This window comes from Pristiophorus japonicus, chromosome 6 (assembly GCF_044704955.1).
Source record: "Pristiophorus japonicus isolate sPriJap1 chromosome 6, sPriJap1.hap1, whole genome shotgun sequence".
NCBI lineage: Eukaryota > Metazoa > Chordata > Chondrichthyes > Pristiophoridae > Pristiophorus > Pristiophorus japonicus.
Window position 1 is genome coordinate 145,286,224 of NC_091982.1, and position 25,973 is coordinate 145,312,196.

The 25,973-nt window shown below is 52.0% G+C and overlaps 1 protein-coding gene across 1 annotated transcript in view; it reads left to right on the forward strand.

Moving 5' to 3' along the window:
* Positions 1–25,973, forward strand: part of LOC139265812 (unconventional myosin-VIIa-like) — a 440,714-nt gene that overhangs the window by 229,862 nt on the left and 184,879 nt on the right. Inside the window, exons 35-36 of the mRNA XM_070883263.1 lie at positions 2,524–2,529; positions 11,453–11,634. Coding sequence (XP_070739364.1) covers positions 2,524–2,529; positions 11,453–11,634 — 188 coding nt within the window. The remainder of the gene's footprint in view (positions 1–2,523; positions 2,530–11,452; positions 11,635–25,973) is intronic.

The window sequence follows — 25,973 nt, forward strand, 5'->3', positions numbered from 1 at the left end:
GGTTTTCCGCACACTCTTTCCGCTGCTTGCGCTTGGTTTCTGCGTGCTCTCGCCGATTAGACTCGAGGTGCTCAGCGCCCTCCCGGATGCACTTCCTCCACTTAGGGCGGTCTTTGGCCAGGGACTCCCAGGTGTCGGTGGGGAAGTTGCACTTTATCACGGAGGCTTTGAGGGTATCCTTGTAACGTTTCCTCTGCCCAGCTTTGGCTCGTTTGCCGTGAAGGGAAGCAGGCGTGGCAGTTTAGTCTGGGATCCAAATCCGTTGCGGCGACTGTAGCGACCTCTGGCACCCGATGCTGGCAGTGACCATCCGAATATGGACAGGTGTATTCAGATCAGATGGCAGCTGTGGCTCAGTGGGTAGCACACTCGCCTCTGAGTCAGAAGGTTGTGGGTTCAAGTCCCACTCCAGGAACTTGAACACATAAATCTAAGCTGACACTCCAGTGCAGTGCTGACGGAGCACCGCACTGTCGGAGGTGCCGTCTTTCAGATGAGACGTTAAACCGAGGCTCCATCTGCTCTCGCAGATGGACGTAAAAGATCCCATGGCACTATTTCGAAGGCGAGCAGAAGAGTTATCAGAGGTGTCCTGGTCAATATTTAACCCTCAATCAACATCTAAAAATAGATTGGGGGAGAAATTGGGCTCCTTAGCGCCTCCAAAGGTCGATAACGGGGCGCTAAGGGCTTACCGTCTGGGCCTTCATATTGATTGGACCAAGCAAATTGGCCAGGGTAGCCTTGAGGAAGAGTTCATCCAATGTATCCGGGATAATTTCCTTGAACAGTATGTCGCGGAACCAACCAGGGAGCAGGCTATCTTAGATCTAGTACTGTGTAATGAGACAGGATTAATAAACGATCTTCAAGTAAAGGATCCTTTAGGAATGAGTGACCCTAACATGGTTGAATTTCAAAATCAGTTGGAGGGTGAGAAAGTTGGATCTCGAACCAGTGTTCTAAGCTTAAAAAAAAGGAGACTATAAAGGCATGAGGGCAGAGTTGGCTAAAGTGGACTGGGAAAATAGATTAAAATATGGGACGGTTGATAAGCAGCGGTAGACATTTAAGGAGATATTTCATAATTCGCAACAAAAATATATCCCAATGAGAAGGAAAGACTGTAAGAGAAGGGATAACCATCCATGGCTAACTAAGGAAATAAAGGATGGCATCAAATTGAAAACAAGGGCATACAATGTGGCCAAGACTAATGGGAGGCCAGAGGATTGGGAAACTTTTAAAAGCCAGCAGAGAACGACTTCAAAATAATAAAATGAGGGGAGATAGATTATGAAAGTAAACTAGCACGAAATATAAAAACAGATAGTAAGAGCTTCTACTGGTACATAAAAAGAAAAAGATTGACTAAAATAAATGTTGGTCCCCTGGAGGATGAGACTGGGGAATTAATAATGGGGAACAGGGAAATGACAGAGACTTCGAACAAATATTTTGTAACAGTCTTCATGGTAGAAGACACTAAAAACATCCCAATAGTGGATAATCAAGGGGCTATAGGGAGGAAGGAACTTAATACAATCACTATTACTAAAGAAGAAATACCTAGTAAAATAATGGGACTAAAGGCGGACAAGTCCCCCGGACCTGATAGCTTATATCTTACGGTCTTAAAAGAAGCGGCTGCAGAGATAGTGGATGCATTGGTTGTGTTATGTATGTATGTAGACCTTACCCAAATGTAAGACTTGCCACTAGGGGGCACACCTGTGGGAGACCTAAGGGTCACCTGTGCACCCTGGGGCAAGCAGGTATAAAAGGTGATTCACCATGCTGCTTCCCCACTGTGGAGTCTGAATAAAGAGACCAAGGTCACAACAGTTTGAGCTTACGACATAGTCCTGTGAATTTATTCTGAACATAACAGGTTGTAATCTACCAAAATTCCCTGGATTCTGCGAGCTGCAAAATTCCCTGCGATTGAAAACTGTACGCCCCTATTTAAAAAAAGGAAGCAGACAGAAAGCAGGAAACTATAGACCAGTAAGCCTAACATCTGTTGTTGGGAAAATGCTGGAGTCCTTTATTAAGAAAGCATTAACTGAACATTTGGAAAAGCATAATTCAATCAAGCAGAGTCAGCATGGTTTTATGAAAGGGAAATCATGTTTGACAAATTTACTGGAGTTCTTTGAGGATTTAACGAGCAGGGTGGATAAGGGGGAACCAGTGGATGTGGTATATTTGGATTTCCAGAAGGCATTCGATAAGGTGCCACATAAAAGGTTACTGCACAAGATAAAAATTCATGGGGTTAGGGATAATATATTAGCATGGATAGAGGATTGGCTAAATAAGGGAATAAAGGGTTATGGGGAACGGGCAGGGAAGTGGAGTTGAGTCCATGATCAGATCAGCCCTGATCTTATTAAATGGCAGAACAGGCACAAGGGGCCAAATGGCCTACTCCTGCTCCTATTTCTTATGTCGGCGGCAGCGTCGGCGGCAGTCAGGAGCAGCGTCGAGGAGGTCCGTTGGTGAGGCCTATAAAAGGCACAGCAGGAAGTCCGAGGCCCAGCGTCGGCGGCAGTCGGGAGCAGCGTCGAGGAGGTCCGTTGGTGAGGCCTATAAAAGGCACAGCAGGGAGTCCAGGGCCCAGCGTTGGCGGCAGTCGGGAGCAGCGTCAAGGAGGTCCGTTGGTGAGGCCTATAAAAGGCACAGCAGGGAGTCCGGGGCCCAGCGTCGGCGGCAGTCGGGAGCAGCGTCGAGGAGGTGCGTGGAGAGGCCTATAAAAGGCACAGCAGGGAGTCCGGGGCCCAGCGTCGGCGGCAGTTGGGAGCAGCGTCGAGGAGGTGCGTGGAGAGGCCTATAAAAGGCACAGCAGGGAGTCCGGGGCCCAGCGTCGGCGGCAGTTGGGAGCAGCGTCGAGGAGGTGCGTGGAGAGGCCTATAAAAGGCACAGCAGGGAGTCCGGGGCCCAGCGTCGGCGGCAGTTGGGAGCAGCGTCGAGGAGGTCCGTTGCTGAGGCCTATAAAAGGCACAGCAGGGAGTCCGGGGCCAGCGTCGGCGGCAGTCGGGAGCAGCGTCGAGGAGGTCCGTTGCTGAGGCCTATAAAAGGCGTACTTGTGCAGCTACAGGGAGAAGGCAAAAAGAAGTAGAAAGAAACAGAAAGGTGACGTCATAGCCAAGGGGGTAAGTGATTGGCTGATGATTGGTGAGTAGTTTTTCTTTTCTCTCTCCTATAACAATGAGTAAACGTTACCATTGTTGTTGCCAATTTAAGTGTATCTAAGGGTTAAGTCATAGCAGGAGAACTCGGTCACGTGATATGCTCCTCCTGTACCATGTGGGAACTCAGGGACACTTCCGGTGTCCCTGACAACTACGTGTGCGGGAAGTGTATCCGCCTCCAGCTCCTGACGGTCCACGTTGCGGAATTGCAGCTGAGGGTGAATTCACTCTGGAGCATCCATGATGCTGAGAATGACGTGAGTAGCACGAGTAGTGAGTTGGTCTGACCGCAGGAGAGGGGTCCACAGCCAGCTAGGGAATGGAAGACCAGCAGGAAGAGCAGTGCAAGGAAGGTAGTGCAGGGGTCCCCTGGGGTCATTCCCCTGCAAAACAGATATACTGCTTTGAGTACTGTTGGGGGGGGATGACTCATCAGGGGAGGGCAGCAGCAGCCAAGTTCATGGCACCGTGCCTGGCTCTGCTGCACAAGAGGGCAGGAAAAAGAGTTGGAGAGCAATAGTGATTGGGGATTCAATTGTAAGGGGAATAGATAGGCGTTTCTGTGGCCGCAACCGAGACTCCAGGATGGTATGTTGCCTCCCTGGTGCAAGGGTCAAGGATGTCTCGGAGCGGGTGCAGGACATTCTAAAAAGGGAGGGAGAACAGCCAGTTGTCGTGGTGCACATTGGTACCAACGACATAGGTAAAAAAAGGGATAAGGTCCTACGAGACGAATTTAAGGAGCTAGGAGTTAAATTAAAAAGTAGGACCTCAAAAGTAGTAATCTCGGGATTGCTACCAGTGCCACGTGCTAGTCAGAGTAGGAATCACAGGATAGCACAGATGAATACGTGGCTTGAGCAGTGGTGCAGCAGGGAGGGATTCAAATTCGTGGGGCATTGGAACAGGTTCTGGGGGAGGTGGGACCAGTACAAACCGGACGGTCTGCACTTGGGCAGGAACGGAACCAATGTCCTAGGGGGAGTGTTTGCTAGTGCTGTTGTTGAGGAGTTAAACTAATATGGCAGGGGCATGGGAACCAATACAGGGAGACAGAGGGAAACAAAAAGGAGACAAAAACAAAAGACAGAAAAGAGATGAGTAAAAGTGGAGGGCAGAGAAACCAAAGGCAAGAAACAAAAAGGGCCACTGAATATAAAAGGGCTGCAGGAGGGGTAAAAACTAAAAATCATGGTTTAAAAACTAGGATTAAAACACTCGAAATAAAGTAAGTGAGTTGACGGCACAAATCATTACAAATGGGTATGATTTGGTGGCCATTACAGAAACATGGTTGCAGAATGGCCAAGACTGGGAATTAAACATACAGGGGTATCTGACGATTCGGAAAGATAGACAAGAAGGGAAAGGAGGTATGGTAGCTCTGTTAATAAAGGATGATATCAGGGCAGTTATGAGAGATGATATTGGCTCTAATGAACAAAATGTTGAATCACTGTGAGTGGAGATTAGAGATAGTAAGGGGAAAAAGTCACTGTGGGCGTAGTTTATAGGCCCCCAAATAATAACTTCATGGTGGGGCGGGCAATAATCAAGGGAATAATGGAGGCATGTGAAAAAGGAACGGCAGTAGTTATGGGGGATTTTAACCTACATATCGATTGGTCAAATCAAATCGCACGGGTAGCCTGGAGGAGGAATTCATAGAATGCATAGAAACATAGAAAATAGGTGCAGGAGTAGGCCATTCGGCCCTTCTAGCCTGCACCGCCATTCAATGAGTTCATGGCTGAACATGCAACTTCAGTACCCCATTCCTGCTTTCTCACCAATAGCATACGGGGTTGTTTCTTAGAACAGTATGTTACAGAACCTACAAGGGAGCAAGCGATCTTGGATCTGGTCCTGTGTAACGAGACAGGAAAAATAAACGATCTCCTAGTAAAAGATCCTCTTGGAATGAGTCACAGTATGGTTGAATTTGTAATACAGATTGAGGGTGAGGAAGTTGTGTCAGAAATGAGCGTACTATGCTTAAACAAAGGGGACTACAGTGGGATGCGGGCAGAGTTGGCTAAAGTAGACTGGAAACAAGGACTAAACGGTGGCACAATTGAGGAACAGTGGAAGACTTTTAAGGAGCTCTTTCATAGTGCGCAGCAAAAATATGTTCCAGTGAAAAAGAAGGGCGGCAAGAGAAGAGATAACCAGCCGTGGATAACCAAGGAAATAAAGGAAAGTATCAAATCAAAGACCAATGCGTATAAGGTGGCCAAGGTTAGTGGGAAACTAGAGGATTGGGAAGATTTTAAGCAACAGCAAAGAATGACTAAAAAAGCAATAAAGAAAGGGAAGATAGATTACGAAGGTAAACTTGCGCAAAACATCAAAACAGATAGTAAAAGCTTTTACAGATATATAACACGGAAAAGAGTGACCAAAGTAAATGTTGGTCCCTTAGAAGATGAAAAGAGGGATTTAATAATGGGAAATGTGGAAATGGCTGAGACCTTAAACAATTATTTTGCTTCCGTCTTCACAGTGGAAGACACAAAAACCATGCCAAAAATTGCTGGTCATAGGAATGTGGGAAGGGAGGACCTTGAGATGATCACTATCAGTAGGGAGGTAGTGCTGGACAGGCTAATGGGATTGAAGGTAGACAAGTCCCCTGGTCCTGATGAAATGCATCCCAGGGTATTAAAAGAGATGGTGGAAGTTATAGCAGATGCATTTGTTATAATCTACCAAAATTCTCTGGACTCTGGGGAGGTACCAGCGGATTGGAGAGCAGCTAATGTAACGCTTCTGTTTAAAAAAGGGGGCAGGCAAAAGGCAGGTAACTATAGGCCGGTTAGTTTAACATCTGGAGTGGGGAAAATGCTTGAAACTATCATTAAGGAAGAAATAGCGGGACATCTGGATAGGAATAGTGCAATCAAGCAGAAGCAGCATGGATTCATGAAAGGGAAATCATGTTTAACTAATTTACTGGAATTCTTTGAGGATATAACGAGCATGGTGGATAGAGGTGTACCGATGGATGTGGTGTATTTAGATTTCCAAAAGGCATTCGATAAGGTGCCACACAAAAGGTTACTGCAGAGGATAAAGGTATGTGGAGTCAGAGGAAATGTATTAGCATGGATAGAGAATTGGCTGGCGAACAGAAAGCAGAGAGTCGGGATAAATGGGTTCTTTTCCGGTTGGAAGTCAGTGGTTAGTGGTGTGCCACAGGGATCAGTGCTGGGACCACAACTGTTTACAATACACATAGATGACCTAGAGGAGGGGACAGAGTGCACTGCAACAAAATTTGCAGATGACACTAAGATTAGTGGGAAAGCGGGTTGTGTTGAGGACACAGAGAGGCTACAAGGAGATTTGGATAGGTTAAGCGAATGGGCTAAGGTTTGGCAGGTGGAATACAATGTCGGAAAGTGTGAGGTCATCCACCTTGGGAAAAAAAACAGTAAAAGGGAATATTATTTGAATGGGGAGAAATTACAACATGCTGTGGTGCAGAGGGACCTGGGGGTCCTTGTGCATGAATCCCAAAAGGTTAGTTTGCAGGTGCAGCAGGTAATCAGGAAGGCGAATGGAATGTTGACCTTCATTGCGAAAGGGATGGAGTACAAAAGCAGGGAGGTCCTGCTGCAACTGTATAAGGTATTGGTAAGGCCGCACCTGGAGTACTGCGTGCAGTTTTGGTCACCTTACTTAAGGAAGGATATACTAGCTTTGGAGGGGTACAGATACGATTCACTAGGCTGATTCCGGAGATGAGGGGGTTACCTTATGATGATAGATTGAGTAGACTGGGTCTTTACTCGTTGGAGTTCAGAAGGATGAGGGGTGATCTTATAGAAACATTTAAAATCATGAAAGGGATAGACAAGATAGAGGCAGAGAGGTTGTTTCCACTGGTGGGGGAGACTAGAACTAGGGGGCACAGCCTCAAAATACGGAGGAGCGAATTTAAAACCGAGTTGAGAAAACATTTCTTCTCCCAGAGGGTTGTGAATCTGTGGAATTCTCTGCCCAAGGAAGCAGTTGAGGCTAGCTCATTGAATGTTTTCAAGTCACAGATAGATTTTTAAGCAGTAAGGGAATTAAGGGTTACGGGGTGAGGGCGGGTAAGTGGAGCTGAGTCCACGACCAGATCAGCCATGATCTTATTGAATGGCGGAGCAGGCTCGAGGGGCTAGATGGCCTACTCCTGTTCCTAATTCTTATGTTCTTATGTTCTTAAAAAGAAGGGTGGTAAAAGGAGGGATAACCAGCCGTGGATAACCAAGGAAATAAAGGAGAGTATCAAATCAAAGACCAATGCGTATAAGGTGGCCAAGGTTAGTGGCAAACTAGAAGATTGGGAAAATTTTAAACAACAGCAAAGAATGACTAAAAAAGCAATAAAGAAAGGAAAGATAGATTACGAAGGTAAACTTGCGCAAAACATAAAAACAGATAGTAAAAGTTTTTATACATATATAAAATGGAAAAGAGTGACTAAAGTAAATGTTGGTCCCTTAGAAGATGAGAAGGGGGATTTAATAATGGGAAATGTGGAAATGGCTGAGACTTTAAACAATTATTTTGCTTCGGTCTTCACAGTGGAAGACACAAAAACCATGCCAAAAATTGCTGGTCATAGGAATGTGGGAAGGGAGGACCTTGAGACAATCACTATCACTAGGGGGGTAGTGCTGGACAGGCTAATGGGACTCAAGGTAGACAAGTCCCCTGGTCCTGATGAAATGCATCCTAGGGTATTAAAAGAGATGGCGGAAGTTATAGCAGATGCATTCGTTATAATCTACCAAAATTCTCTGGACTCTGGAGAGATACCAGCGGATTGGAAAGCAGCTAATGTAACGCCTCTGTTTAAAAAAGGGGGCAGACAAAAGGCAGGTAACTATAGGCCGGTTAGTTTAACATCTGTAGTGGGGAAAATGCTTGAAACTATCATTAAGGAAGAAATAGCGGGACATCTAGATAGGAATAGTGCAATCAAGCAGACGCAACATGGATTCATGAAGGGGAAATCATGTTTAACTAATTTACTGGAATTCTTTGAGGATATAACGAGCATGGTGGATAGAGGTGTACCGATGGATGTGGTGTATTTAGAGTTCCAAAAGTCATTCGATAAGGTGCCACACAAAAGGTTACTGCAGAAGATAGAGGTATGCGGAGTCAGAGGAAATGTATTAGCATGGATCGAGAATTGGCTGGCGAACAGAAAGCAGAGAGTCGGGATAAATGGGTCCTTTTCGGGTTGGAAATTGGTGGTTAGTGGTGTGCCACAGGGATCGGTGCTGGGACCACAACTATTTACAATATACATAGATGACCTGGAAGAGGGGACAGAGTGTAGTGTAACAAAATTTGCAGATGACACAAAGATTAGTGGGAAAGCGGGTTGTGTAGAGGACACAGAGAGGCTGCAAAGAAATTTAGATAGGTTAAGTGAATGGGCTAAAGTTTGGCAGATGGAATACAATGTCGGAAAGTGTGAGGTCATCCACCTTGGGGAAAAAAACAGTAAAAGGGAATATTATTTGAATGGGGAGAAATTACAACATGCTGTGGTGCAGAGGGACCTGGGGGTCCTTGTGCATGAATCCCAAAAAGTTAGTTTGCAGGTGCAGCAGGTAATCAGGAAGGCGAATGGAATGTTGGCCTTCATTGCGAGAGGGATGGAGTACAACAGCAGGGAGGTCCTTCTGCAACTGTATATGGTATTGGTAAGGCCGCACCTGGAGTACTGTGTGCAGTTTTGGTCACCTTACTTAAGGAAGGATATACTGGCTTTGGAGGGGGTACAGAGACGATTCACTAGGCTGATTCCGGAGATGAGGGGGTTACCTTATGATGATAGATTGAGTAGACTGGGTCTTTACTCGTTGGAGTTCAGAAGGATGAGGGGTGATCTTATAGAAACATTTAAAATAATGAAAGGGATAGACAAGGTAGAGGCGGAGAGGTTGTTTCCACTGGTCGGGGAGACTAGAACTAGGGGGCACAGCCTCAAAATACGGGGGAGCCAATTTAAAACCGAGTTAAGAAGGAATTTCTTCTCCCAGAGGGTTGTGAATCTGTGGAATTCTCTGCCCAAGGAAGCAGTTGAGGCTAGCTCATTGAATGTATTCAAGTCACAGATAGATAGATTTTTAACCAATAAGGGAATTAAGGGTTACAGGGAGCGGGCGGGTAAGTGGAGCTGAGTCCACACCCAGATCAGCCATGATCTTGTTGAATGGCGGAGCAGGCTTGAGGGGCTAGATGGCCTACTCCTGTTCCTAATTCTTATGTTCTTATGTTCTTATGATCTTGTGTTCTTAAGTACCAATCGCACGGGGTGAAATCACTGATGCCCGCGAACTTCCCTGGCAGGTTTGTGCTGACGCTAAAACGTACCGCCTCGATCCCTTGCGCTCCAGGAGATCGTGACGTCATTCGGTGCGCAGCGCCCCGTTACTGCCCCGGATGTGAAATTCGCTTCTGCCCCCTGCAGCCTCGCCGGGCATCAACAACGGCAGCTTCAGGCGGCTCTGTCATCTTGGCTGGCCGCTTGGGAAGCGCTAATTAAAGGCAGCGGTGGTCAGGTTGGGCAAAATGTAATGATGTCCCCAGTGCGCTGTATGTTGATTTCTATGGAACCCGCCATTGCTCTGTCCTGCACTCTCTATTAGAGTGGGCCGCCCCGACCGGTGTGAGATCACTGCAGGTCGGGGCTATACATAGAGCTGGAGTGTCGGGCCCTGCAACATCGTGGGCGAAGGTGCGGTGACTGAGGGTACGGGGCCCAGAAGAGCCGAGGGCCCAGGGGCAACATAGGCCAGCCCATACTGTGATATGTGTACGCACTAGGTCCGTGCAGCAGAGCAGGTCTCCAGTCGTCTTGGTTAACCTTTGCCACTGGACCAAGACCTAGCTCTGTCAAACCCGTGTGGTGGCTGGTGTTAAAAAAATCCATGCACAGGCATCTTCCACCCCCTCAATTGGAGTTCAGGACTGGAACATTGGGTGCTTCATTGAAACATCTGTGAACTCTTGTGGAAGCAAGTCATCCTCGTTGGAGGGACCGCCTATGATGCTGACTCTCTTAGAGTGGGTGGGAGTGCTCTGCAGGTATTGCAGGTATCATTGACGAACATTCCCAGCCTTAGGCTTCAATGCTCAGCCCTCCGCCGACACCGTCCCTCTCACTCCCTTTAGCGCTCGGAGGAAAGTGCTAGTGCTTTAGTTAGTGCTCCACTTCCCTCTTGGAACGCTAAAACGGAAGTTCTCGGCATAATCAAATGTGTAGCGCCCGCCGGTACTTCTGCATCCCACAAAGGTTATTGCTCCAATTTCTAGCCCCGTATCTGCTCTTTGTTGCATTACTGTTTGTGGACAGATAAGATGCAAGTACAGGATTGTTTGCTAGCACCTTTATGGGCAGATCCCAGCAGAATGTGTCCACATCTATTTTCCTTGCCCTGGTCCACGTAATTATCTCCAATTGGTTCTCAAGTACGGTAGGTGGTTCCACTGGTTCAGGAGCTGTGACAAACTACAGTGATGATGAAGCTGGGGGGGCCGCTAAGTGGAATAGGTACACTGAAATGAGTCTTAGCTGTGTGCAAACATGACTTCTGGTGCCTAGCATGCGTATTAAGAGGCTGTCCTGGTTTTCTCTGGTACTTCTCCTGTACAAACTCCTCAGTTTGTAAAGACACGGAGAACTGCAAACATGGAATATGATGTTTGTGGGAGCTTGCTGTGCGCGAATTGGCTGCAGTGTTTCCTATATTACAACAGTCATTACACTCCAAAAATACCTACGCAAAATGCTGCGGATACTGGAAATCTGAAATATAAACAGAAAGTGCTGACAACACTCAGCAGGTCAGGCAGCATCTGTGGAGAGAGAAACAGTTAACGTTTTGGGTCGATACCCTTTCGTCAGAACTGTAAAAGGTTCGAGATGTAACGGGTTTTAAGTAAGTGTAGAGATAGGGAAAGGGGGAGGGGAGGAAAGAACAAAAGGAAAGGTCTGATAGGGTGGGAGGCAGGAGAGGTTAAGTGACAAAAAGTACTTCAAAAGTACTTAATTGGTTGTAAAGCGCTTTGGGACAGCCTGAGAGCATGAAAGGTGCTATAGAACTGCAGGAACTGAGGAATATCTATTGTGATTGTCTCTGCAGTCTAGCCGTGCCACTGCCCTGCCTGACCCTACAATCTAACCCCATCTGATTACAGTCTGTGTCTCCGGTGCAGTGTTTAAATTACTGTTCATTCTGCCATTCCAGATGATCCTATATTCCTAAAATATGAAAAGGGCGATTTGATTAAAATGATTAAAAACGAGGGGAATGCTCAGGATCAGGTCTGGATTGAAGCACAGAATGAACGCAGTGGGAAGAGAGGGAGCCTCTCACTGGAGTCTGTCTACATCATTCCTACTCTTGTGAAGCCTTCGTCGGAGGTGATGGTATGTGGATTTAGAGTAACACTGGCACCAACACTGGCTACCATATTCCACACTGGATCATTACTTGCGTTGTGTTAAGTGCTTACATGTCTGAGTGTTCACTCCCATTACAGGACTGAGCATCATTCCCGTTACAGGACCGAGTGTCACTGCTGTTACAGGAGCGAGTGCACACTTACGTTACAGGACCGAGCGTCACTCCATTTACAAGACTGAGCATCATTCTCATTACAGGGCCTAGCGCACACTCCCATTACAGGAACGAGCGTCTCTCCCGTTATAGGACCGAGCGCTCACTCCCGTTACAGGACCGAGTGTTCACTCCCATTACAGGACCGAGCATCACTCCCATTACAGGATCGAGCGACCTTTCCATTACAGGACCGAACGACCCTCCCATTACAGGCCCGAGCGTCACTCCCGCTACTGGACTGAGCGACCCTCCCATTACAGGGCCGAGCGCTCACTCCCATTACAGGACAGAGTGCTCACTCCCGTTACAGGACCGAGCGGCCCTCCCGTTACAGGACCGAGCGTCACCTCCGTTACAGGACCGAGCGTCACTCCCGTTACAGGACCGAGTGTTCACTCCCGTTACAGGACCGAAAGTTCACTCCCATTACAGGACCGAGCGTCACTCCCATTACAGGACCGAATGTTCATTCCCGTTACAGGACCGAGCACTCACCCCCATTATAGGACCGAGCGCTCACTCCCGTTACAGGACCGAGCATCACTCCCGTTACAGGACCGAGTGCTCACTCCCATTACAGGACCGAGCGACCCTCCCATTACAGGACCGAGCATTCACTCCCATTACAAGACCGAGCATTCACTTCCATTACAGGACCGAGTGCTCACTCCCGTTACAGGACTGAGTGCTCACTCCCGTTACGGGACTGAGAGTTCACTCCCATTACAGGACCGAGCTTCACTCCCATTACAGGCCCGAATGTTCATTCCCGTTACAGGACCGAGTGCTCACCCCCGTTACAGGACCGAGCGCTCACTCCCATTACAGGACTGAGTGTCACTCCCATTCCAGGACGAGCGACCTTTCCATTACAGGACCGAACGACCCTCCCATTACAGGCCCCAGCGTCACTCCCTTTACAGCACTGAGCGACCCTCCCATTACAGGGCAGAGCGCTCACTCCCATTACAGGACCGAGCATCACCTCCATTACAGGACCGAGTGTCACACCCATTACAGGACCGAGTGCTCACTCCCGTTACAGGACCGGGAGTTCACTCCCATTACAGGACCGAGTGTCACTCCCGTTACAGGACCAACCGCTCACTCCCATTACAGGACTGAGCATTCACTCCCATTACAGGACTGAGCGCTCACTCCCATTACGGGACAGAGTGCTCACTCTCGTTACAGGACCGAATGTTCACTCCCATTACAGGACCGAGCGCTCACTCCCTTTACAGGACTGAGCATCACTCCCATTACAGGACCGAGCGACCTTTCCATTACAGGACCGAACGACCCTTCCATTACAGGCCCGAATGTCACTCCTGTTACAGGACCGAGCGACCCTCCCGTTACAGGGCCGAGCGCTCACTCCCATTATGGGACAGAGTGCTCACTCTCGTTACAGGACCGAGCGACCTTCCCGTTACAGGACGGAGCGCTCACTCCCGTTACAGGACGGAGCGCTCACTCCCGTTACAGGACCGAGCGTCACCTTCGTTACAGGACCGAGCGTCACTCCCGTTACAGGACCGAGTGCTCACTCCTGTTACAGGACCGAGAGTTCACTCCCATTACAGGACCGAATGTTCATTCCCATTACAGGACCGAGCGCTCACTCCCGTTACAGGACTGAGCGTCACTCCCATTACAGGACCGAACATCACTCCCATTACAGGACCGAGTGCTCACTCCTATTACAGGACCGAGTGACCCTCCCATTACAGGAACGAGTATTCACTCCCATTACAGGACCGAGCATTCACTTCCGTTACAGGACCGAGAGTTCACTCCCAGTACAGGACCGAGCGTAACTCGTATTACAGGACAGAATGTTCATTCCCGTTACAGGACCGAGCGCTCACTCCCGTTACAGGACCGAACATCACTCCCGTTACAGGACCGACCGCTCACTCCCGTTACAGGACTGAGCGTTCATTCCCGTTGGAGGACCGAGCTTCACTCCCATTGCAGGACCGAGCATCACTCCCGTTAGAGGACCGACCGCTCACTCCCGTTAGAGGACCGAGCGCTCACTCCCGTTACAGGACTGAGCATCACTCCCATTCCAGGACGAGCGACCTTTCCATTACAGGACCGAACGACACTCCCATTACAGGCCCCAGCGTCACTCCCTTTACAGCACCGAGCGACCCTCCCATTACAGGACAGAGCGCTCACTCCCGTTACAGGACCGAGTATCACCTCCATTACAGGACCGAGCGTCACACCCATTACAGGACCAAGTGCTCACTCCCGTTACAGGACTGAGCGTTCATTCCCGTTAGAGGACCGAGCGCTCACTCTCGTTACAGGACTGAGCGTCACTCCCATTACAGGACTGAGTGCTCACTCCCACTACAGGACCGAGCAACCCTCCCATTAGGACCGAGCATTCACTCCCATTACAGGACCGAGCATTCACTTCTGTTACAGGACCGAGTGCTCGCTCCTGTTACAGGACCAAGCGCTCACCCCCGTTACAGGACCGAGAGTTCACTCCCATTACAGGACCGAGCATCACTCCCATTACAGGACCGAATGTTCACTCCCATTACAGGACCGAGCGCTCACTCCCGTTACAGGACTGAGCGTCACTCCCATTACAGGACCGAGTGACCTTTCCATTACAGGACCGAACGACCCTTCCATTACAGGTCCGAGCGTCACTCCTGTTACAGGACCGAGCGACCCTCCCGTTACAGGGCCGAGCACTCACTCCCATTACGGGACAGAGTGCTCACTCTCGTTACAGGACCGAGCGACCCTCCCGTTACAGGACTGAGTGCTCACTCCCGTTACAGGACCGAGCGTCACCTTCGTTACAGAACCGAGCATCACTCCCGTTACAGGACCAAGTGCTCACTCCTGTTACAGGACCGAGAGTTCACTCCCATTACAGGACCGAATATTCATTCCCATTACAGGACTGAGAGCTCACCCCCGTTACAGGACTGAGCGATCACTCCCATTACAGGACCGAGCATCACTCCTGTTACAGGACCGACCGCTCACTCCCATTACAGGACTGAGCGTTCATTCCCGTTAGATGACCGAGCGCTCACTCCCGTTACAGGACTGAGCGTCACTCCCATTACAGGACCGAACTTCACTCCCATTACAGGACTGAGTGCTCACTCCCGTTACAGGACCGAGCGACCCTCCCATTACAGGAACGAGTGCTCACTCCCGTTACAGGACTGAGAGTTCACTCCCATTACAGGACCGAGCGACCCTCCCATTACAGGACCGAGTGTTCAGTCCCAATACAGGAGTCAGCGTCACTCCCATTACAGGAGCGAGCGACCTTTCCGTTGCAGGATTGAACAAACCTCCCATTACAGGACCGAGCATCACTCCCATTACAGGAGCGAGCGTCCCTCCCGTTACAGGACCGAGCACTCACTCCTGTTGCAGGCCCGAGCGTCACTCCTGTTACAGGTTCGAGCGACCCTCCCGTTACAGGACCGAGCGCTCACTGCCTTAACAGGACCGAATGTCACTCCCGTTACAGGACCGAGCGTCACTCCAGTTACAGGACTGAGTGCTTACTCCCGTTACGGGACCAAGCGACCCCCCATTACAGGACTGAGCACTCACTTCCGTTACAGGACCGAGTGCTCACTCCCGTTACAGGACCGAGCGACCCTCCCATTACAGGACCGAGCATTCACTCCCATTACAGGACCTAGCATTCACTTCCATTACAGGATCGAGCGTCACTCCCGTTACAGGACTGAGTGCTCACTCCCGTTACAGGACCGAGAGTTCACTCCCATTACAGGGCCGAGCTTCACTCCCATTGCAGGACCGAGCATCACTCCCGTTACAGGACCGACTGCTCACTCCCGTTAGAGGACCGAGCGCTCACTCCCGTTACAGGACTGAGTGTCACTCCCATTCCAGGACGAGCGACCTTTCCATTACAGGACCGAACGACCCTCCCATTACAGGCCCCAGCGTCACTCCCTTTACAGCACTGAGCGACCCTCCCATTACAGGGCAGAGCGCTCACTCCCATTACAGGACCGAGCATCACCTCCATTACAGGACCGACCGCTCACTCCCATTACAGGACTGAGCATTCACTCCCATTACAGGACTGAGCGCTCACTCCCATTACGGGACAGAGTGCTCACTCTCGTTACAGGACCGAATGTTCACTCCCATTACAGGACCGAGCGCTCACTCCCATTACAGGACTGAGCGTCACTCCCATTACAGGACCGAGCGACCTTTCCATTAGAGGACCGAACGACCCTTCCATTACAGGCCCGAATGTCACTCCTGTTACAGGACCGAGCGACCCTCCCGGCCGAGCGCTCACTCCCATTATGGGACAGAGTGCTCACTCTCGTTACAGGACCGAGCGACCCTCCCGTTACAGGACGGAGCGCTCACTCCCGTTACAGGACGGAGCGCTCCCGTTACAGGACCGAGCGTCACCTTCGTTACAGGACCGAGCGTCACTCCCGTTACAGGACCGAGTGCTCACTCCTGTTACAGGACCGAGAGTTCACTCCCATTACAGGACCGAATGTTCATTCCCATTACAGGACCGAGCGCTCACTCCCGTTACAGGACTGAGCGTCACTCCCATTACAGGACCGAACATCACTCCCATTACAGGACCGAGTGCTCACTCCTATTACAGGACCGAGTGACCCTCCCATTACAGGAACGAGTATTCACTCCCATTACAGGACCGAGCATTCACTTCCGTTACAGGACCGAGAGTTCACTCCCAGTACAGGACCGAGCGTAACTCGTATTACAGGACAGAATGTTCATTCCCGTTACAGGACCGAGCGCTCACTCCCGTTACAGGACCGAACATCACTCCCGTTACAGGACCGACCGCTCACTCCCGTTACAGGACTGAGTGTTCATTCCCGTTGGAGGACCGAGCTTCACTCCCATTGCAGGACCGAGCATCACTCCCGTTAGAGGACCGACCGCTCACTCCCGTTAGAGGACCGAGCGCTCACTCCCGTTACAGGACTGAGAATCACTCCCATTCCAGGACGAGCGACCTTTCCATTACAGGACCGAACGACACTCCCATTACAGGCCCCAGCGTCACTCCCTTTACAGCACCGAGCGACCCTCCCATTACAGGACAGAGCGCTCACTCCCGTTACAGGACCGAGTATCACCTCCATTACAGGACCGAGCGTCACACCCATTACAGGACCAAGTGCTCACTCCCGTTACAGGACTGAGCGTTCATTCCCGTTAGAGGACCGAGCGCTCACTCTCGTTACAGGACTGAGCGTCACTCCCATTACAGGACCGAGTGCTCACTCCCACTACAGGACCGAGCAACCCTCCCATTAGGACCGAGCATTCACTCCCATTACAGGACCAAGCGTCACTCCCATTACAGGACCAAGTGCTCACTCCCGTTACAGGACCGAGAGTTCACTCCCATTACAGGACCGAGCGTCACTCCCATTACAGGACCAACCGCTCACTCCCGTTACAGGACTGAGCGTTCATTCCCGTTAGAGGACCGAGCGCTCACTCTCGTTACAGGACTGAGCGTCACTCCCATTACAGGACCGAGTGCTCACTCCCATTACAGGACCGAGCAACCCTCCCATTAGGACCGAGCATTCACTCCCATTACAGGACCGAGCATTCACTTCTGTTACAGGACCGAGTGCTCGCTCCTGTTACAGGACCAAGCGCTCACCCCCGTTACAGGACCGAGAGTTCACTCCCATTACAGGACCGAGCATCACTCCCATTACAGGACCGAATGTTCACTCCCATTACAGGACCGAGCGCTCACTCCCGTTACAGGACTGAGCATCACTCCCATTACAGGACCGAGTGACCTTTCCATTACAGGACTGAACGACCCTTCCATTACAGGTCCGAGCGTCACTCCTGTTACAGGACCGAGTGACCCTCCCGTTACAGGGCCGAGCGCTCACTCCCATTACGGGACAGAGTGCTCACTCTCGTTACAGGACCGAGCGACCCTCCCGTTACAGGACTGAGCGCTCACTCCCGTTACAGGACCGAGCGTCACCTTCGTTACAGAACCGAGCATTACTCCCGTTACAGGACCAAGTGCTCACTCCTGTTACAGGACCGAGAGTTCACTCCCATTACAGGACCGAATATTCATTCCCATTACAGGACTGAGAGCTCACCCCCGTTACAGGACTGAGCGATCACTCCCATTACAGGACCGAGCATCACTCCTGTTACAGGACCGACCGCTCACTCCCATTACAGGACTGAGCGTTCATTCCCGTTAGATGACCGAGCGCTCACTCCCGTTACAGGACTGAGCGTCACTCCCATTACAGGACCGAACTTCACTCCCATTACAGGACTGAGTGCTCACTCCCGTTACAGGACCGAGCGACCCTCCCATTACAGGAACGAGTGCTCACTCCCGTTACAGGACTGAGAGTTCACTCCCATTACAGGACCGAGCGACCCTCCCATTACAGGACCGAGTGTTCAGTCCCAATACAGGAGTCAGCGTCACTCCCATTACAGGAGCGAGCGACCTTTCCGTTGCAGGATTGAACAAACCTCCCATTACAGGACCGAGCATCACTCCCATTACAGGAGCGAGCGTCCCTCCCGTTACAGGACCGAGCACTCACTCCTGTTGCAGGCCCGAGCGTCACTCCTGTTACAGGTTCGAGCGACCCTCCCGTTACAGGACCGAGCGCTCACTGCCTTAACAGGACCGAATGTCACTCCCGTTACAGGACCGAGCGTCACTCCAGTTACAGGACTGAGTGCTTACTCCCGTTACGGGACCAAGCGACCCCCCATTACAGGACTGAGCACTCACTTCCGTTACAGGACCGAGTGCTCACTCCCGTTACAGGACCGAGCGACCCTCCCATTACAGGACCGAGCATTCACTCCCATTACAGGACCTAGCATTCACTTCCATTACAGGATCGAGCGTCACTCCCGTTACAGGACTGAGTGCTCACTCCCGTTACAGGACCGAGAGTTCACTCCCATTACAGGGCCGAGCTTCACTCCCATTGCAGGACCGAGCATCACTCCCGTTACAGGACCGACTGCTCACTCCCGTTAGAGGACCGAGCGCTCACTCCCGTTACAGGACTGAGTGTCACTCCCATTCCAGGACGAGCGACCTTTCCATTACAGGACCGAACGACCCTCCCATTACAGGCCCCAGCGTCACTCCCTTTACAGCACTGAGCGACCCTCCCATTACAGGGCAGAGCGCTCACTCCCATTACAGGACCGAGCATCACCTCCATTACAGGACCGAGTGTCACACCCATTACAGGACCGAGTGCTCACTCCCGTTACAGGACCGGGAGTTCACTCCCATTACAGGACCGAGTGTCACTCCCGTTACAGGACCAACCGCTCACTCCCATTACAGGACTGAGCATTCACTCCCATTACAGGACTGAGCGCTCACTCCCATTACGGGACAGAGTGCTCACTCTCGTTACAGGACCGAATGTTCACTCCCATTACAGGACCGAGCGCTCACTCCCTTTACAGGACTGAGCATCACTCCCATTACAGGACCGAGCGACCTTTCCATTACAGGACCGAACGACCCTTCCATTACAGGCCCGAATGTCACTCCTGTTACAGGACCGAGCGACCCTCCCGTTACAGGGCCGAGCGCTCACTCCCATTATGGGACAGAGTGCTCACTCTCGTTACAGGACCGAGCGACCTTCCCGTTACAGGACGGAGCGCTCACTCCCGTTACAGGACGGAGCGCTCACTCCCGTTACAGGACCGAGCGTCACCTTCGTTACAGGACCGAGCGTCACTCCCGTTACAGGACCGAGTGCTCACTCCTGTTACAGGACCGAGAGTTCACTCCCATTACAGGACCGAATGTTCATTCCCATTACAGGACCGAGCGCTCACTCCCGTTACAGGACTGAGCGTCACTCCCATTACAGGACCGAACATCACTCCCATTACAGGACCGAGTGCTCACTCCTATTACAGGACCGAGTGACCCTCCCATTACAGGAACGAGTATTCACTCCCATTACAGGACCGAGCATTCACTTCCGTTACAGGACCGAGAGTTCACTCCCAGTACAGGACCGAGCGTAACTCGTATTACAGGACAGAATGTTCATTCCCGTTACAGGACCGAGCGCTCACTCCCGTTACAGGACCGAACATCACTCCCGTTACAGGACCGACCGCTCACTCCCGTTACAGGACTGAGCGTTCATTCCCGTTGGAGGACCGAGCTTCACTCCCATTGCAGGACCGAGCATCACTCCCGTTAGAGGACCGACCGCTCACTCCCGTTAGAGGACCGAGCGCTCACTCCCGTTACAGGACTGAGCATCACTCCCATTCCAGGACGAGCGACCTTTCCATTACAGGACCGAACGACACTCCCATTACAGGCCCCAGCGTCACTCCCTTTACAGCACCGAGCGACCCTCCCATTACAGGACAGAGCGCTCACTCCCGTTACAGGACCGAGTATCACCTCCATTACAGGACCGAGCGTCACACCCATTACAGGACCAAGTGCTCACTCCCGTTACAGGACTGAGCGTTCATTCCCGTTAGAGGACCGAGCGCTCACTCTCGTTACAGGACTGAGCGTCACTCCCATTACAGGACTGAGTGCTCACTCCCACTACAGGACCGAGCAACCCTCCCATTAGGACCGAGCATTCACTCCCATTACAGGACCGAGCATTCACTTCTGTTACAGGACCGAGTGCTCGCTCCTGTTACAGGACCAAGCGCTCACCCCCGTTACAGGACCGAGAGTTCACTCCCATTACAGGACCGAGCATCACTCCCATTACAGGACCGAATGTTCACTCCCATTACAGGACCGAGCGCTCACTCCCGTTACAGGACTGAGCGTCACTCCCATTACAGGACCGAGTGACCTTTCCATTACAGGACCGAACGACCCTTCCATTACAGGTCCGAGCGTCACTCCTGTTACAGGACCGAGCGACCCTCCCGTTACAGGGCCGAGCACTCACTCCCATTACGGGACAGAGTGCTCACTCTCGTTACAGGACCGAGCGACCCTCCCGTTACAGGACTGAGTGCTCACTCCCGTTACAGGACCGAGCGTCACCTTCGTTACAGAACCGAGCATCACTCCCGTTACAGGACCAAGTGCTCACTCCTGTTACAGGACCGAGAGTTCACTCCCATTACAGGACCGAATATTCATTCCCATTACAGGACTGAGAGCTCACCCCCGTTACAGGACTGAGCGATCACTCCCATTACAGGACCGAGCATCACTCCTGTTACAGGACCGACCGCTCACTCCCATTACAGGACTGAGCGTTCATTCCCGTTAGATGACCGAGCGCTCACTCCCGTTACAGGACTGAGCGTCACTCCCATTACAGGACCGAACTTCACTCCCATTACAGGACTGAGTGCTCACTCCCGTTACAGGACCGAGCGACCCTCCCATTACAGGAACGAGTGCTCACTCCCGTTACAGGACTGAGAGTTCACTCCCATTACAGGACCGAGCGACCCTCCCATTACAGGACCGAGTGTTCAGTCCCAATACAGGAGTCAGCGTCACTCCCATTACAGGAGCGAGCGACCTTTCCGTTGCAGGATTGAACAAACCTCCCATTACAGGACCGAGCATCACTCCCATTACAGGAGCGAGCGTCCCTCCCGTTACAGGACCGAGCACTCACTCCTGTTGCAGGCCCGAGCGTCACTCCTGTTACAGGTTCGAGCGACCCTCCCGTTACAGGACCGAGCGCTCACTGCCTTAACAGGACCGAATGTCACTCCCGTTACAGGACCGAGCGTCACTCCAGTTACAGGACTGAGTGCTTACTCCCGTTACGGGACCAAGCGACCCCCCATTACAGGACTGAGCACTCACTTCCGTTACAGGACCGAGTGCTCACTCCCGTTACAGGACCGAGCGACCCTCCCATTACAGGACCGAGCATTCACTCCCATTACAGGACCTAGCATTCACTTCCATTACAGGATCGAGCGTCACTCCCGTTACAGGACTGAGTGCTCACTCCCGTTACAGGACCGAGAGTTCACTCCCATTACAGGGCCGAGCTTCACTCCCATTGCAGGACCGAGCATCACTCCCGTTACAGGACCGACTGCTCACTCCCGTTAGAGGACCGAGCGCTCACTCCCGTTACAGGACTGAGTGTCACTCCCATTCCAGGACGAGCGACCTTTCCATTACAGGACCGAACGACCCTCCCATTACAGGCCCCAGCGTCACTCCCTTTACAGCACTGAGCGACCCTCCCATTACAGGGCAGAGCGCTCACTCCCATTACAGGACCGAGCATCACCTCCATTACAGGACCGACCGCTCACTCCCATTACAGGACTGAGCATTCACTCCCATTACAGGACTGAGCGCTCACTCCCATTACGGGACAGAGTGCTCACTCTCGTTACAGGACCGAATGTTCACTCCCATTACAGGACCGAGCGCTCACTCCCATTACAGGACTGAGCGTCACTCCCATTACAGGACCGAGCGACCTTTCCATTACAGGACCGAACGACCCTTCCATTACAGGCCCGAATGTCACTCCTGTTACAGGACCGAGCGACCCTCCCGGCCGAGCGCTCACTCCCATTATGGGACAGAGTGCTCACTCTCGTTACAGGACCGAGCGACCCTCCCGTTACAGGACGGAGCGCTCACTCCCGTTACAGGACGGAGCGCTCCCGTTACAGGACCGAGCGTCACCTTCGTTACAGGACCGAGCGTCACTCCCGTTACAGGACCGAGTGCTCACTCCTGTTACAGGACCGAGAGTTCACTCCCATTACAGGACCGAATGTTCATTCCCATTACAGGACCGAGCGCTCACTCCCGTTACAGGACTGAGCGTCACTCCCATTACAGGACCGAACATCACTCCCATTACAGGACCGAGTGCTCACTCCTATTACAGGACCGAGTGACCCTCCCATTACAGGAACGAGTATTCACTCCCATTACAGGACCGAGCATTCACTTCCGTTACAGGACCGAGAGTTCACTCCCAGTACAGGACCGAGCGTAACTCGTATTACAGGACAGAATGTTCATTCCCGTTACAGGACCGAGCGCTCACTCCCGTTACAGGACCGAACATCACTCCCGTTACAGGACCGACCGCTCACTCCCGTTACAGGACTGAGCGTTCATTCCCGTTGGAGGACCGAGCTTCACTCCCATTGCAGGACCGAGCATCACTCCCGTTAGAGGACCGACCGCTCACTCCCGTTAGAGGACCGAGCGCTCACTCCCGTTACAGGACTGAGCATCACTCCCATTCCAGGACGAGCGACCTTTCCATTACAGGACCGAACGACACTCCCATTACAGGCCCCAGCGTCACTCCCTTTACAGCACCGAGCGACCCTCCCATTACAGGACAGAGCGCTCACTCCCGTTACAGGACCGAGTATCACCTCCATTACAGGACCGAGCGTCACACCCATTACAGGACCAAGTGCTCACTCCCGTTACAGGACTGAGCGTTCATTCCCGTTAGAGGACCGAGCGCTCACTCTCGTTACAGGACTTAGCGTCACTCCCATTACAGGACCGAGTGCTCACTCCCACTACAGGACCGAGCAACCCTCCCATTAGGACCGAGCATTCACTCCCATTACAGGACCAAGCGTCACTCCCATTACAGGACCAAGTGCTCACTCCCGTTACAGGACCGAGAGTTCACTCCCATTACAGGACCGAGCGTCACTCCCATTACAGGACCAACCGCTCACTCCCATTACAGGACTGAGCGTTCATTCCCGTTAGAGGACCGAGCGCTCACTCTCGTTACAGGACTGAGCGTCACTCCCATTACAGGACCGAGTGCTCACTCCCATTACAGGACCGAGCAACCCTCCCATTAGGACCGAGCATTCACTCCCATTACAGGACCGAGCATTCACTTCTGTTACAGGACCGAGTGCTCGCTCCTGTTACAGGACCAAGCGCTCACCCCCGTTACAGTTCCGAGAGTTCACTCCCATTACAGGACCGAGCATCACTCCCATTACAGGACCGAATGTTCACTCCCATTACAGGACCGAGCGCTCACTCCCGTTACAGGACTGAGCGTCACTCCCATTACAGGACCGAGTGACCTTTCCATTACAGGACCGAACGACCCTTCCATTACAGGTCCGAGCGTCACTCCTGTTACAGGACCGAGCGACCCTCCCGTTACAGGGCCGAGCACTCACTCCCATTACGGGACAGAGTGCTCACTCTCGTTACAGGACCGAGCGACCCTCCCGTTACAGGACTGAGTGCTCACTCCCGTTACAGGACCGAGCGTCACCTTCGTTACAGAACCGAGCATCACTCCCGTTACAGGACCAAGTGCTCACTCCTGTTACAGGACCGAGAGTTCACTCCCATTACAGGACCGAATATTCATTCCCATTACAGGACTGAGAGCTCACCCCCGTTACAGGACTGAGCGATCACTCCCATTACAGGACCGAGCATCACTCCTGTTACAGGACCGACCGCTCACTCCCATTACAGGACTGAGCGTTCATTCCCGTTAGATGACCGAGCGCTCACTCCCGTTACAGGACTGAGCGTCACTCCCATTACAGGACCGAACTTCACTCCCATTACAGGACTGAGTGCTCACTCCCGTTACAGGACCGAGCGACCCTCCCATTACAGGAACGAGTGCTCACTCCCGTTACAGGACTGAGAGTTCACTCCCATTACAGGACCGAGCGACCCTCCCATTACAGGACCGAGTGTTCAGTCCCAATACAGGAGTCAGCGTCACTCCCATTACAGGAGCGAGCGACCTTTCCGTTGCAGGATTGAACAAACCTCCCATTACAGGACCGAGCATCACTCCCATTACAGGAGCGAGCGTCCCTCCCGTTACAGGACCGAGCACTCACTCCTGTTGCAGGCCCGAGCGTCACTCCTGTTACAGGTTCGAGCGACCCTCCCGTTACAGGACCGAGCGCTCACTGCCTTAACAGGACCGAATGTCACTCCCGTTACAGGACCGAGCGTCACTCCAGTTACAGGACTGAGTGCTTACTCCCGTTACGGGACCAAGCGACCCCCCATTACAGGACTGAGCACTCACTTCCGTTACAGGACCGAGTGCTCACTCCCGTTACAGGACCGAGCGACCCTCCCATTACAGGACCGAGCATTCACTCCCATTACAGGACCTAGCATTCACTTCCATTACAGGATCGAGCGTCACTCCCGTTACAGGACTGAGTGCTCACTCCCGTTACAGGACCGAGAGTTCACTCCCATTACAGGGCCGAGCTTCACTCCCATTGCAGGACCGAGCATCACTCCCGTTACAGGACCGACTGCTCACTCCCGTTAGAGGACCGAGCGCTCACTCCCGTTACAGGACTGAGTGTCACTCCCATTCCAGGACGAGCGACCTTTCCATTACAGGACCGAACGACCCTCCCATTACAGGCCCCAGCGTCACTCCCTTTACAGCACTGAGCGACCCTCCCATTACAGGGCAGAGCGCTCACTCCCATTACAGGATCGAGCATCACCTCCATTACAGGACCGAGTGTCACACCCATTACAGGACCGAGTGCTCACTCCCGTTACAGGACCGGGAGTTCACTCCCATTACAGGACCGAGTGTCACTCCCGTTACAGGACCAACCGCTCACTCCCATTACAGGACTGAGCATTCACTCCCATTACAGGACTGAGCGCTCACTCCCATTACGGGACAGAGTGCTCACTCTCGTTACAGGACCGAATGTTCACTCCCATTACAGGACCGAGCGCTCACTCCCTTTACAGGACTAAGCATCACTCCCATTACAGGACCGAGCGACCTTTCCATTACAGGACCGAACGACCCTTCCATTACAGGCCCGAATGTCACTCCTGTTACAGGACCGAGCGACCCTCCCGTTACAGGGCCGAGCGCTCACTCCCATTATGGGACAGAGTGCTCACTCTCGTTACAGGACCGAGCGACCCTCCCGTTACAGGACGGAGCGCTCACTCCCGTTACAGGACGGAGCGCCCACTCCCGTTACAGGACCGAGCGTCACCTTCGTTACAGGACTGAGCGTCACTCCCGTTACAGGACCGAGTGCTCACTCCTGTTACAGGACCGAGAGTTCACTCCCATTACAG